This window comes from Cynara cardunculus (assembly GCF_001531365.2).
Source record: "Cynara cardunculus var. scolymus isolate 2C chromosome LG 16, CcrdV1, whole genome shotgun sequence".
NCBI classification, from domain to species: domain Eukaryota; kingdom Viridiplantae; phylum Streptophyta; class Magnoliopsida; order Asterales; family Asteraceae; genus Cynara; species Cynara cardunculus.
In genome coordinates this window covers 6,965,789-6,981,542 of record NC_037543.1, presented here as the reverse complement: position 1 = coordinate 6,981,542, position 15,754 = coordinate 6,965,789, and the positions used below count along the sequence as shown (strand labels likewise).

The 15,754-nt window shown below is 34.1% G+C and overlaps 1 protein-coding gene across 2 annotated transcripts; it reads right to left on the bottom strand.

The window, feature by feature from the left end:
- Positions 1-2,371: 2,371 nt before the first annotated feature.
- On the bottom strand, positions 2,372-12,548 carry LOC112529176 (ISWI chromatin-remodeling complex ATPase CHR17). 2 transcript variants are annotated; one of them, XM_025140295.1, is made up of 25 exons: positions 12,236-12,548; positions 10,853-10,984; positions 10,643-10,749; positions 9,369-9,481; positions 8,561-8,658; positions 8,285-8,464; positions 7,987-8,208; positions 7,440-7,574; positions 7,076-7,358; positions 6,919-6,992; positions 6,439-6,659; positions 6,261-6,348; positions 6,080-6,173; positions 5,774-5,962; positions 5,644-5,675; positions 5,464-5,540; positions 5,293-5,382; positions 5,102-5,174; positions 4,927-4,981; positions 4,787-4,845; positions 4,504-4,669; positions 3,342-3,520; positions 3,056-3,271; positions 2,741-2,845; positions 2,372-2,660 (listed from the first exon to the last, which is right to left on the bottom strand). In XM_025140295.1, exons 1-25 carry the CDS (start codon positions 12,440-12,442, stop codon positions 2,643-2,645), a joined length of 3,213 nt encoding a protein of 1,070 aa, XP_024996063.1. In that variant the 5' UTR covers positions 12,443-12,548; the 3' UTR covers positions 2,372-2,642. The 2 variants fall into 2 exon arrangements, with proteins under 2 accessions (XP_024996063.1, XP_024996065.1); XM_025140297.1 differs by lacking the exons at positions 10,643-10,749; positions 10,853-10,984; positions 12,236-12,548 and having other exon boundaries at positions 8,285-8,371; positions 8,458-8,464; positions 9,369-9,455.
- Positions 12,549-15,754: the final 3,206 nt, after the last annotated feature.

The following is a 15,754-nucleotide window of genomic DNA, read 5'->3' as shown; positions in this document are numbered from 1 at the left end:
CTTAAAATACTAAATAATTAAGATATCTTTTATATCATTTTTTTCATCCCCTCCTCTTCTCACATACATTCACCCTCTCACATGCATTTACCCTCTCACAACCGATTTTTTTAAAATTATGATTTTAAATTTACATTTTATGTCCCTATAATTAGTTAATTAATCTATACTATCCTATAAAACAAATTTAACAAAAGTCTTAAAATAATAAATGACTAAGATACCCTTTATTTCACTTTTTCACCTTCTCCTCTCCTCACATACATTCACCCCTTCATATACACCCATCTTATTTTTTTTAAAATTATAATTTTAAATTTACATTTTATGCCCCTATAATTAGTTAATTAATTTACTTTACGTCTTTTACTTTTAAATGTTTCATTTTAAACTTTTATCAAATTAATATACATAATCGTATATCAATTAAAACATGTTTAAAAAATACATTTTTATTTTAACAAATTACATCATTATAATCGTCTCGTTAATACTTTCGAAATGAGTCCAATATTGAATAGTTTTTGACTTAATTATATTATTATATATTATATATACTGTGAAAAAATATTTTTAATATTTACGATTTATACTTTTATAGTTATTTATTTATATATATATATATTATATATTTTGGGGTTAGGCTGTCTAAATTGCACTGTATAATATGTTCTGAATTAATATGTTCTTGGGTTTTTTTTTGAAAAATATATATACATGTATTAGTTCAACCTTAATCTGAGTTTCTGGACAAGAAAGAGGGTAAGCAGTTGAAATTTCATTCTAAAACCCATCTTTTTTGGTCTTTTCATGGCTTATGAGATGTCAAATTTGTAGTTTTTTTTTATTGGTTTTGAGTATTTATCTTAAAACTCAAGTTTCTTGGTTTTTTGCTTTTGGTGTAAATAGAACACATTTGTCGAGTCGTTTAAATATGTTGGATTTTAAACTGTCATACAATTTTTTTCACCGATCTGTAATTGAAACCATAACTCTTATTTATTCAAATTGTATTAATATGTAAAGACCAAGTGTAACATATATCATCGTTAAATCTTATCTTATAAAACCAATGGAACTTCAAAATTGTTAAAATTCATGGCTCCCGCCGCATTGCGCGGGTACACAACTAGTCTATATGATATACGACTTGTACCTTTTTGTTTTAAAAATAAATGTTTTATAATAAATATTTATACTATATTATAAAGCATTTGACTAAAATTCTTAGAAACTATTTTTTATATACGAAATACTGTACATTGATGCATATTCCTTAAAATTTCAGACTACAAGTAAATTATGCATAAAGTATAACTTATTAAAGCTCCATGTTTGATTTCGTGTAATTAACTGCGAATAAACATCTCATTTTAAAATATAAAAAATCTAAAATATAATTAGAATAATTATCGAGTTCTAACAAAATAATTAATTATTATTGTTATAAGAAAATTATATTATTAAACCAAATATAAATTACTTCGTTATTGAACCTAAATTAAATTATAATAAAAAAATTAAATTAAAAATTACACAAAAAATAAGGAATTTTAAATAGTTAATTTGATGCTAATATCGATATATTTTTGTCAAAATTTTATGATATCTTCAAATTTATATTTTATTAAAAATAAAAACATCATTGTTTTTTCAAAATCACATAAGACTATATTATAACATCGACTGAGATAAAAAAAATAAAATGAAATATTAAAATCAAGATGTATTTCGCTGCATTGCGTGAGTACCATTTTAGTTTAATTTAAGATATTCCAAAAATACCCTTTCAAAAATTTAAATATTATCGTTAAAATATATAATTTAAATGTTTTGATTACTAGTAATCAGATTGTGTATATCTAGAACAAAACAGTATTATGATTGGCTTGAAAATAGTCTCGTCTTCTTTTCAATAACAGCAGTTTTAAAAACTGAATAAGGGGCTGTTTCATGTTTCTTTTACCTTTTAATAATTCCAGGAATAGACAACCTTTGAATCATTAAGAGGTGAATTTAGTTTGACAAAAAAATCTATCTTTTAATGGTCTTAAAATCTTCTGAATGATTTTACTTCATTGATCTCCCTTGACCATTCAACACTTTAATTTCATTATAAACAAATACCAAACAATTATATTTCATTTTACACTATATCATGAATCATTCTGCGGCAAATACCAAAACAGCTCATTACCTATCTTGTTGGACGCATGCTATACACAGTACATGCTTTATGAAATGAAATGGATGTAATACAAAACCTTCACTATGCGATTTGCAAATGTAATTGTATGTGATTTGCATGCCAATGGAACTTAATGGTTTTTCAACTTTTTTCCTCGTAATGGAACATTAAAAAGACAGCTTAAGAGCTTTTATAAGTTCCATGGTATTTAAACAAGCAAAACATGCCCTGTTCTTCAACTGCAGCTGAATACAAAATATAAAAAACCGAAATTGGTAAGCACCAGTTAACAGTATTTGAGATCCGATCAGAGTAGCACCAAATTAACATTGTATACACCCATGTTCCCTCCTGCCTATTCTGGCAATGCCAAATTCATATATATACTACTTACTAACTACTCATCTATGACCACTACTACTATTAATCAGATGCTGCATCCAAGCTCCTCTCATCATTTGCCTTTCTTTCCCTGCAAAAATCGCCATATCAGCAACTTCCGTAAACCGAACCAACTCACTGTAGATGAGTAATAACAAGAAATATCATTACCGAGTTAACATAGTCATCCATTGACGATTGCTTCCGCTTCTTTATAGTAGAAGGTGGGCTCTCTGTTGCTTGACGTGCCATGGCCCGCTTCGATGGTGTCATGTTCTAAAATATTCAAGTTCAAAAATAAGTTGCTTTCCAGTTTCAAAAGTATGTGCTTACTTTCCTATCCTACCCTTTGACTATGAGATGGAGACATTCATTACTCGCTCTTTATTGAGGGTTAAATTGTCATTTAGTTAATTAAGAAGGGTTGTTTTTTCATTGCGTATATTTTTGAGCGAGTACAAGTTGTGCGAGAAAAAGAAGTTGAACCTTAGCAAGTTTCTTCTCTTTACGAGCCTGTCTCTCCCTCTCGTCATATTCTTGATTTTCCCTCTCCACCAAACGAATGAGTGTATCACATCTCCTTGCAAGTTCCTGAGTAGTTCGAGACTTGACAAACCAGTCAAATCTGAACAAAGGTGATGTCCGAAATGCTGCCTTCAGTTCATCCCAGTTCCCATAACCAAGTTTGTGAACCATGCAAATCTGTAAAATTACAATCTTGTTATAATAAATACCATCAGTGCACAAATCACATTCTGAGAGAGATTCTTACCATGAATCGATCACATTCTTCATTGTAGAGCTTGCCTTTGTTCTGACCATACTGAATTTTAAGCTCCAGCCAAGGATTCTTGTAACGGTCTAATTTCTTTCCTATTGCTTTCATTATTTCATCTTTACGAGAAATTCTAGCCTCCCCTCTCTCAATGTTTTTGATGATTCGATCATAATCTGTTAAAAACAGCACACACCATAAGTCTCAAATCAAAGTTAATAACTATTAAAATAGCTCAAATGTTTACAAGTAAAGCAAACATATGAAACTTCTTTTAATTAAAAATGGAACACTCCAGATGGATCAGTACTTCAATTACAATTGTTTGAACCAGCAAAAGAAAAAAGAAGAATTCAGACCCACAACCTCAAAGATATTGTCAGTTAGAGGCAGTGTTCAAAAAGGCACGCCATGGCACGATATGGGGCAAGATGCTTCTCCGCCATTATGAAATGGCCCATAACGTTTCTGCAAGGCATGGCTCACGCCATGGCGTCTTGAGGCGCACCGTGGCACACGTTTTTTGTAACACGTGATCTTTTTCCAAAAAAAAATATTTTTTTGTTCTTTATTTTGTGTTTACACTTTTAGCTTTAGATTTTACACTTTTATAGATCTAACTAGTCACATTACTCACAGTTCCATATTCACGGTTAAAATGAAGTTGTAAAATTACCTTTCTAAGTTCTATTTTAAACATTGAATCAAAAACCTATTCTTATAAAAATAATCTATATGATTTTCTTCTTCTAATATGAATGTACATTTTTTTAATATCATTAGCTGATTAGATAATATATAGAAAGCATATATCTATATATAAAACCCTATATATGATATACAAATTTGAAGCCTTGTGTCACGCCTTGAAAAGCGCCACGACAAGGCTTGACCTCACCGCCACGCCACACCTCACACCTTTTTGAACCTTGGTTGGAGGGCAGACCAGATACCATTTAAGCTATACAAGCAATCAACTCAAAGTATTTAATTACCCAATGAAACCTTTGGGATGTTATGATAATGGTTTATAATTCTCTTAAAATCCATTAAGAGTATCAAGTATCCTCTTGCAAAACTAATCAATAACTTAGTTACCAAGGCTCTTTTCTAAAATTGATGTGTAAGCAAGTGAAATTACAAAAAGAATTGCACTTACCATTCAATTCCTTGTATCTTTCTTTAAAGACTCGGGCATATCTTTCAACTTCCTCCTCCGATTTTCCTTCCATTTCAGAAACAATACTACCCACATCACTCCGGCCATACTTCTCACAGGCCCTTATGAATGTATTGAAGTCTCTCCTACTCCACGTGGAGAATCCCTGGGATCAAGAATTATCATGTTTTAACATACTGAACAAAAAGAAAAGCACATTGAACCAAGTTAAATACAAGACATTCCGTATCATATAGTGACAAAAAGAAAAATCTACACATACTTCTTCCAGTAGTTTCTCTTTTTCTTCTTGCTCTTCAGCAGTCAAAGGGTCTCCCACCTCTACAGATTCACAATAAATTAGTACCTTGCTACTAAAATGTTCAGATTAAAATAAACACAGAACTTAAGCTTCTATCATACCTTCTGGTTCATCAACTTCTATCGAGTCTTTCACTTGATTCTTCTGTTGTGCCTGCTGAAAATTCAAGGAGCCAAGAAAAGAATATCAGGAGTGAGTAGAAAACTCCCGAGTCTAAAACCATGACGATTAGCAATAATGGTAGATGCATAAAAGTTTATGGGCTGCAGTTAATACCACCATGAGATAGCGCACTTCTTTCTCATACAGCTCACTAAGCCTTTGTGTGTTGAAGAACTGGAAGTCATGCCTACAATAAAAGGTAGCAAGTTCAACAGATATGTTGGAAATGAATTTTTATATAAAAAAAGAGAAAAGACAATAATTTAAGTTCCAAAACAAGGAAAAAAAATCATAGAAAAACATACAATTGTGGCATGCGAGGAATCCTGGGTTCCTTTGGCCTTGCTGGACCACTTTGACGCATTGTTTGCTTGAAGTATTCTGATTCCGAGTAGCTGAAAAAAATAACAGCAAAATTAAAAGATAGATTACAAGACAGTTAAATATCATGAATTAGAACTAGAAGTCGATATTACTTGCGCTTCCGCTCTCTTTTTGGAGGCTCGACCCAGTTATCACTGACGATCTTCTTAAAATCAAACTTGTTCTCGTCCTTCACAATCACAATAGGGATGAATGTCATGGTCAGTAAGTTATGCTATTGAAGCCACATATGTAATAAAACATTATCACATAACAGGCAAGCCACTCAATACCTTATCGTCATCAAAATCATACAAATCAGCAGCTGCATATGAAAATATATTAATTTCACAACCCATTAAAATTGCATAAGCACAAAATAACCAACGGCGAAGATGCATAAAAAACAAATCCACCACATACTGTCATCCATTTTGAACTTTATTGCATCTTCTGTAAATTTTTTCATCTTGGCATCAAGCTCAGCAGTTGCCTCCTCTCCTTTAGCAATGATTCTATCGATATCTTCGTCCGTGATTGTACTATCCTTTGAACTGAACACCATTTCAGCACCAAATCTCACCATCTGTAGCAGCTCATCTTTGTTTACCGCTGTAAAAAAACATCACAAAGAATTATAAAAATGGCACATTAAAATCTAAAACATCTACATGAGATAAAAACCCTTTCTGGGTAAAGTAAATGAAGCTGTGATGAAGAAATGGTTACTTTTTTGCTCCGCTAGGCGTCCTTGTTGAATAACTAAAGCATCAAGTGCAAGCTTTTTATAAGCCCTTTCAATGACCTTCTCCTCTATAGTGTACTGTTATAAATCAATTAGAATATAAAATTTAGTGGGTGATTATTCAGCAGCTTTCAATCAAGTGCAGGAAAAAACAATGAGCACAACCTCAGTGCAGAACCGGAACACTTGAACCTCTTTCTTCTGCCCAATCCTATGAGCACGATCCTGAGCTTGCAAATCCACTTGTGGATTCCTACACAGTAGTTTAAACACGCCAAAATAAGTCATGTCAACAAACCAAAAGATCAAAAAAGAAACAGAAAAAAAGACCCCTGTGTCTCACCAGTCACTATCATAAAGAATAACGATATCTGCAGTAGCAAGATTGATACCAAGGCCTCCAGCTCTAGTTGATAACAAAAACACAAACTTTTCACTTCCTGGCTTATTGAAGGCATCAATTGAAGCATCACGATCTTCACCACCAGTATTTCCATCAATACGGCAATACAAATATCCACGATACATTAAGTAATCTTCAAGAATGTCCAGCAGTCTTGTCATCTATAAAATTATATCAGATGAGAGCATGCTCATAAAAAATCTTTCATTATACATAGCATATATAATTATAAGAAATCATAATACTAAGATACTACAAGTGACATAACTAGACAATGTAAATGCATGATAATTTAAAAACATACAATGAATTTCATTGAAATTGATTCAAGTGAGATAAATCATTACTTCAATGCTGCAAGAATAAGTGCCAAATATATAAAATCATACAATACAACAAAAGAAACAGTTAGGTGCGAACCTGTGAGAATATTAAGACCCTTGAATCACGCTCCTTCAATTTTGGGAGCAACTTGTCTAGAAGTACCATTTTGCCTGTTATTAAAGAAAAACTTTTAGAGATAGATGACACAGCAGTGAATGCATATGGATACAGGGAAGAAGGTGAAAGCATTTACCTGCATTTGTTACAAGATGATCCCCAGTAGTATAAGGAGGACCAGGTTCAGCTCCTTGAAAAAGATATGGATGATTGCAGCATTTGCGGAGCTGCATAGCAATATTCAACAGGCGCTTTCGCTCACCTCCAGCATTTACTACCTCAAGATCTTTCTGCAGTAAAGCCTTATAATATTGCTTCTGCATTTGAGACATTCCAACCTTGAGAATGGTTTCTTTCTTAGGAGGTAAACCTTTCTCCACATCTGACTTCAATCTTCGAAGTAAGAAGGGCCTTAGAACCTGAAGATGGAAAACAGAGGCAAATAAGGTATAACAATACCATCAAAGCATAAACTATTTCACCTAAAGCACCCAGCATACCTTGTGAAGCTGTTGAACAACCTCCTCCTGATCATTTTCACCAGAAATTTGAAACCACTCATCAAAGGTTTCAGCAGAGCTAAAAATCTCAGGTAGCAAAAAGTTCAGCAGTGCCCAGAGCTCATGAAGGTTGTTCTGTGTAAGCAAAAGAACACCCAAAAAACTAAGTCTGATATGATAAAATATTGAGCAACACAAGATCACAAACAGATAGAAAGATAATAAAGGGAAGCAAATGAATTGCAACTGTAAGACATCAGCCCTTATAAACTCAGTGGCCACAATTGTTGTGAATGCCTGGATTTGAACCCAGGGCAGATGGGATATTCCACCACATCCCCCTGGGCCTCAACCACTTCACATGATAGAAGGCCAAAACAATCAGAAAATGAAGCATATTAACTTCATTAAAATACACAAATCAAAAGTTTTTAAATTACTATGAACTCTCTTAATATTGTTGAGAAACAATGTGCATGACTATTCGCAAAAAAAAGAGAAACAAAAGTATCAAACATGCAAACTGCAAAAAAAGTAAATTCCATACCTGAAGTGGTGTGCCTGTGATAAGAAGACGATAGTTGGTATTGTATATCCTCATGGTCTTTGAAAGGAGTGAATTTTCATTCTTAATTCGATGAGCTTCATCAATTATGATATAACGCCAGCTAAAGCGGCGTAGGGTAGCCTTCTCTTTGATGGCCATTTCAAAACTGGTGACACACACATCAAACTTTCCAGCAACAAGTAGCTCTTCCCGTATATATTTCTGTAAATTTGGGTATTAACACTTGCAAGCTTATACAAAATAGCACTAAAATTAATAAAACAAGCCAGCAGCATACCCTATCATCTGGATTCCCAAGAAATTTTACAGCACGCAAAATTGGGCAAAAGCGTTTTATCTCATTCATCCAGTTGCCAAGAGTAGACTTTGGAGCAACAACCATGTGAGGACCAGTTATTCCTCTAAACTCATGCAAATAACCAAGCAAGGAGATGGTTTGTAAGGTCTTACCAAGTCCCTGATCAATAATAAAGCAAGCCATGATCATTAACAAGTGGTCAGCAAGCAGGAGTTGCATTATAAAACTAAGGCTAAGGATAAAGATTAGTCATACCATCTCGTCTGCAAGGATTCCATTTATACCATTCTCATATAATCTTATAAGCCAGTTTAAGCCAGCAAGTTGATAATCTCTCATCTTTCCCTGAATACCTGACAAAAAATTGACAGAACCCAAAGTCAAAATTCAGGAGCCAGTGTAAACCTTATACTGTCAGATTGAAAACAAGTTATAAACAAGCTAGCTAGCTAAAAAGGAAAACAATACACTTCAAATTTATTTTAAAGAATGTGGCAGTTTCAAACATTGTTACAGCCAACACAAAACACTCCCTTCATCCCCAAAAAAACAAGAAGACAGTTTTGAATTTGTGATAACAAAAAGATGCAACATTGCTTTGGAAAAGATTCAATCCAAAATTCCAAATTTACCAATTAAAAATCATTACAACATATTGATGTGATTGATTTTTAGTCCAGCAAAGAATGCTGGTTAACCAGAATCTTTTGAGACCAGCGTTTCTCTTAAGACATGCATTTATAGATGTAGCTAGGAGCATCAAACAAAAGTGATTCAGAGTACAGAAAAACTTAAACAGGATACAGGTTAAAAAATTTAAAAGACACCATCCACCTAAAAATAAAAGAATATTCATCAACATATGTGTGCATAGCACTTTATAAATGCATCAGCAGAAGAACAAAGCATATAAAAATAAAATGCAACATATAACATGTCAGGCATTAATCAAATACCATCAAGCCTAAGAAGTTCAGAGTTCAATGCTATGAACACATCTCCATTTAATCATATTATAAATCACATGACACCAGCTTAGCAGAAAAAAGAAGAGAAATCTTACAAGAGGGCTGCACCAACAATCGGGTATGTCCTGCTCCTGACAGACCATCTTCTTCTTCCTTGAGATACTCCTCATCCTCTTCTTCTTCAGTGAGCTTTGATGCATGACGACCACTAAGCACCAAAATAAAACAAAGGATCACCATCAAATAAGGTTCATATTAGCATAACATGTTGAGAGATGTTATTTATGCATCTTTAATCTTCAAAAACACTAATAATAAAAATAATATATTAGCACCTCATAACATAAAAATTGACAAGACATTGACAGTCAACAGATTATTCCAACAATAGTTCACCAAATATACAAGTTTATAGCCTTAAAGAGCAAATGGTCAAAAAAATGTGGTTCTAGAAACCATAGATATAACATCCACCTGCAAAAGTGAATCATACTAAAAAGAACAATGTAAATACACACACTTGTACATAATACTGACAGTGGGATCAAGAAAATTATAGCAATTTAGGCCTGAAAGAGACACATACAGGTAGATGTATATGTACCATAGTATTACATCTTGCTTCCATATATTTGAAATGGAAACCATAATATACCCACTATCCAACAGGTTACCAGCAGTCTTTTATCACTAAATCACAACACTAAAACATGTATTTGTCTGGTCCGTGGCACAAGTCATCCTTAAATGGAGGTTGGAGAACTGGCAACAATTGTGTCTACCCACCTTACTATTATGCCTTCCCCACATTTTTTATCCTTGTTCAGTCAACCACAACCATAATTTTATAAAATAACTAGTTGCTTGGAAAGACAGATTGTTTTAACCAATACAATCAAAGCTATACAACCCCAATGCAGTTTTGGGCTTTGGCAACCTAATTCAACATACAAAATCCCAAAACCACCTGTAAAGATAGTGAATCATACCAAAGCTAATATATGTATATATATATATATGTGTATGTATGTATGTATGTATAGAATTAACATGATAAGATAGGACTTGGATAAGCCTAACTACATGGGGCAATTTTAATTTTAATAGAATTGAATGGTTATTAAGATACTTGGAACCTGTCTAAGCATTAGTCATCTCCACATCCATTACCATTATGATCATTGATGTCACTCTTCCTATTTGACACTAATTGGTTTAAACTACATACATCTCAATCTCAACTCCATCTATAAATGCATTAGTCATCTCCACATCCTTACCACTGAGATCACCCAAATATGTTTGATGGTTCAAATGGAACATCTTCATGATGAGGTTTCAAAGTTTACCAAATCAGTACAGTTTTTACCTTCCCTTCACCTTCTTCTGAGAAGCAGATTGGTCACTTTTGGCAAAATGAGCAAACAGTTCTGTCTGCTGCAGTAAAAACTTCAATCTCCCCTTTCCCTTGTTATTCTGTCAGAATGCAATATCAGGAATAACCACATTAATGGGTTTAATTTGAACATAAAAAAGCAACAAAAGGGTCATTTGACAGTGATTTTCCTAGATGACACACCATATCAGCCTCAACAGAAGCATTTTGCTGATCCAGTATATCTTGTATCTTTTGTCTCTTCAACCTTTGCATTTCCTTTAATCTGGCCTTTTCACGATGACTAATTTCATTGTTGGACTCATCATTACCATCCTGCAAGTAATAAAGAGACCATGTAATATATACACACACAAATAACAATGACAATGCTGGTTCAGCTCATTGTAGCTTCAGTTTCATACACTGCTATAAGAAATGGCAGGAATAAACATCTTAACTATCAGAAATGTACAACTTGATTCCATCAAAAATATCAAATCATATATGTCTAGGACAATATCAGTTCTGAAAGCTCAAGGTGAACAAATCATCAATGGAACTAGTCTACTCAATAACATCAATGTAGCCATTTTTTAGGGGAAGGTCAACATACTTGTTAATACAAATCACAGAAAAAATTCATGCTAAAAGATTGCTCAGCAGTTATAGCATATTAATACTTGCTGAGGTGTTCTGATCCTACCACTCATGTTCAACATAAGACAGGCCATTCTTTTTGCTGAAAACATGGACATATATAACAGTCAAGGGAAAAAGAAATATGGAGGAGACAAGGTCCAGAGGCATGAATGTCATCATAAAAAAGATGGCTGGAGAGGAAGGCAACTTTCCAATGACTTCATCAGGCTACCTTTCAACTCCATTGAAAGTTGGGTTCAAAGAACGATATAAAATTACAAAAGGCTGAAGTCAATGCCATTACAATTGCTTTAAATCCAGCAGCACTAGAGAATTCCCCAATTATCCAAAGAGAAATCAACACACGTAGACTAATAGTATAAATGGGGAGGTCCAGAGCAAGAGAAAAGTAGTTCAACTCTCTAAACCCCGAAACACAAGCCAAAATCAGATCCCTTTGTGTTCTATATAATTTCCAGTTATTCAGTCCTAGTACTTGTTATGCCCACGTATCTTCCAGCCTGCTCCTTTCTACTCAATTTTAAAAACGTTGCTAAGTTAATTTTAGTAGTGTTCTTTTACAAAGACACTTATAACACACTAAGCAAAGGAAGCAATTTCATTTACCAACTACAACTCCAGGGGAGCGTCTATGCATAGTGAAAGCATTAGCCAAACTACATCTAAAATCAAGCATTTTGGCACATCACACGACTTCCCCCTTTCGCAGAAGAGAAAAATATATAGATTGCAGCTATACTAAACCTAAACCAACCACCCTAACACACCAAAAGATCATACGAAACCTAATAAAATCCTGCATCACAAAACCACACCAAAAATGTATCATAAAAACGTTACCCTGCAAAACACTTCAAACCTAAACATGCATCCACAAAATCATCCAAAACGACAAAAATAAACTAAAAATCAAAAACAACTAACCTCGTATTCTTCCTCTTCGTCCTGTTCCTCACCGGTAGCCTCAACCGCGGCGGTGGCGGTTTCATCTTCGTCGGAATCAACAGGCCGAGCAACCGCTTCAAGTTCCTCCTCATCTTCTTCTTCTTCCTGATCATTGACCTGTTCCTCCTCGGAAGAATTAGACAAAGACTCTTCCGTTGATTCCTTCGATTTGGATCGTCTTGCCATGGAGATCGACAAGGGTTTTCCTCACAGTTCTGCAAATGTTGTAGGAGGTAGAAGGGAAAAGGGCAAAAGGGCCGACTTAAAGAGGTGCGAAGAGAGAGAAAGCACAAAAGATGGGGATTCGGGGGATATTGGTTTTTATAGGGCAATTTTTTGGCTTAATTGGAGTGTGGGAAATTTCCCGCCGGATTATCATGTAGAAATACTTCATTCCCGCTTTCATGGCGGTAGATTTGGTGTCTTAGGTACCATAAAAAAAATGTATCACGTGGGTCCGGTTAGGTTATACACGGTACATACGTTGTATCTAAAAAGTAGACGAAACATGTATCGAGCAGATGAAAATTGAGCACAAAAGGAAACAACGCTTTAAGTATCTTAATTCGTTGATTTGTGTTTTGACGGTTATTGGATTAGTGCTAAACGGTGGCTCCATTTGTGTCGAAAAGTATGATATGATTAAATATGTGGTTGGCAAATACGAGGACCCAGAGAAAATGGTATGTGTTCACATGAATTTTTTAAAAGCATTTTGGTTGTTGTATAACTGATCAGGGGTCTTTGGTGTTGTGTATCGGGTATTGTGATTGGATGAGGTTGTGTTGTTCATCGTTGGTGTGAAAACGGTTTGTATAAGACTTGGGTTCATGCATAGAGGTTTTTTGTTGTGTCTATGGCTATTTATGTATGTCATTATCGAGATGGTTTGGTGGGTGGTTAATGATCGGCTATAACAAACCTTGTTATCAGGGTATTTCTCTAAGTTATTTGTGTCTAGATGGGGGATGTACAAAGCTTATGCCTCTTTTTCTGATCCACTTTGCTTTTTGGAGGTCGTTAATTTGCCATTGCCCTACGTGTTAAAGGAAGAGTGAAGGGTTCTGTGTTGATAGTATTTTGAATACTAATTTATACATGTGCTAATTAGGTGTGTGCAAAAAGTCATTTAATCCAATTAGAACCAACCGATAATGATTGGGTATCCAATTGTAATCGAATAGGATCGGATCAAAAATTTCAACATTCAATTTGGATCGGTCGGTTCTTGGAGGGCAATCCAAAACTGACCGAACCGTACCAATTAACCATTCAATCAAAACCAACCGAACTCATTCACTTATCATCCAATAACTTATCCAGTTAATAATTAATATAATATTTAATTGAAAACTAAAAAATAAAATTAGAAAACATTTAATAAACACTAAAATTTTAGAAAACCAAAAACATATCACTTTATTACTTTCATCTTTCCCACCGGTGCATATCCAAAAAATTTAAATCCACAGATAAAACTAAGAAGTAAGAAGCCTAAATACCCAGATCGCCAAATCAGTATGCATCTGAAATTGGCACCGGCGTCCACAACAGCTCTTGACAACCACTCCCAAATTTGCGACGGCTACTCATACGTCGGAGTAGATTTCTACACTCGATTAGCAACTCTTTATACTTGATTATCAACTTTCTAAAACGGCTTGTATTTCAAACTCAATAAGTTGTTGCTTAGATCTAATTCTTAGTTATTAAACTCTTGAGGTATTTCCTCAAAGATGAATTTGTGGTTACCGTGATAGTTCTTACTGTTTTGTTCTTATTGTGATGTTGATGGCAAGTATACACCAACTACTGAGTTCGCTTACAAGTAATATAATGGTAAGGTACCAAAAATCGTATCCACAAGGACTGTCATACTAAGAATCAGATATTTCCACGAACTTTTGGTGCAAAGTTAAATTCTATAAAATTAATTGTTGTTGAGATAATATTGGTGATTTAAATAACAAGTAATAAAAAAAATGGGTATGGATGTAAGTTTTCCATGGGAGTAATATAATAACTTAAATGGTTGACGAAATCGGTCACAATAATAACCCATATGATTTCATGTTCTTGAAGCTATGTCGCATGGGTTGTGATTACGATTTTATCATAAAGTTCTCACAAATGCTAACTTTCGGTTGTAGATCTCGATGATCTTAGCTCCGTCAGTATGGAGAGATGCGCACATCTCTATGATACACCAACTCGACCGACATCTGAACCTTTGTACATGCAATTATTGAAGATTTTCTCAAGCCTCCTTGCATCATTCAAGCCGTATTTTCAAATCCGCACACCTGTGGGTGAAAATATCTCATATTAATACACACAAGTGATCGGTTTGTCCGCGTTGAGTTAAGGCTTCAACTCGAATGACTAAACTGAAGAGTTAGCAAAAGTGGTCACACCCAAGTGTTACATTCTGATCTCTCGGGTTTGGCTTACACTCACACCCAAAGAGGGGTTTTAGCAAACAGTTAAAAGGGAAGACATAACAAAAAAAAAACGTACTTAAACTTAAATTGCATCAAAATAAAACGAAACAATGTGGCCACAAGCTCACCACAGTGGTAAACAAAAGGTAAGCTTGCAAAAAATAAAATTACAATAAACCCGAGTAAAATGACACTTCTCAGCTTCTAAGTCACGTCCAATCACGCTTCACGATGAAAATACCAATCCCCTTTATATAGTAGAAGAGGAAAGAAGGGATGAAAGAGATTTGACATGAGAAAATGACTTGAGAGAGAAAGGGACCTCTCATGGTGTCTTCTTCCCTTAATTTGTCTTCGTATTTCTTGTTTAACTCCTCCTTATTTATGAAAATTTCAGAGTTGACTTTGGTCAAATTCTACTCCATATTTCACCAATTTGGTAGTAAAAATCTATAGCACAATGGTGACGTTGTTGCCACAATGGCGTACCAGCTCCAAAGACAACACATGCACTAATCAAAATACAAATATTTATCCTCAACAACTCAAAATAATAATAAAACAAATAAAAAGAGGAAATACGAACACATAAAGAAAAAACACAAACTATAAGAAAATAAAAAGACACATTAACAAAGTGTAAATAACACTCAAAATGAGAGTTATCATCTCTATACTCGATTAGCAACTCTCTAAAACGACTTCTACTTTAAGCCCAGTAAGTTGTTGTTTAGACCTAGTTGTAACTTGTTAAACCCTTGAGGTATTTCCTCGTAGATTGATCTGTGGTTGCTTTGATAGTTCTTACTGTTTTGATATTGTTGTGATGCTAAACCCTTTGCTGATTCTTACTGTGATATTCTCTAAAAAATTGCAAATATATAAAAATAGAATTTGTGGTTACTGTGATAGTTCTTACTTCTTACTGTTTTGTTCCTACTGTGAAGTTGTTAAACCCTTGATGGTTCTTACTGTTTTGTTCTCCAAAAATTTTGTGGTTCTTATTCTTACTGTTAAAATTTGCAAATAGATACATATAGAATTTTCTTGGTTTCAT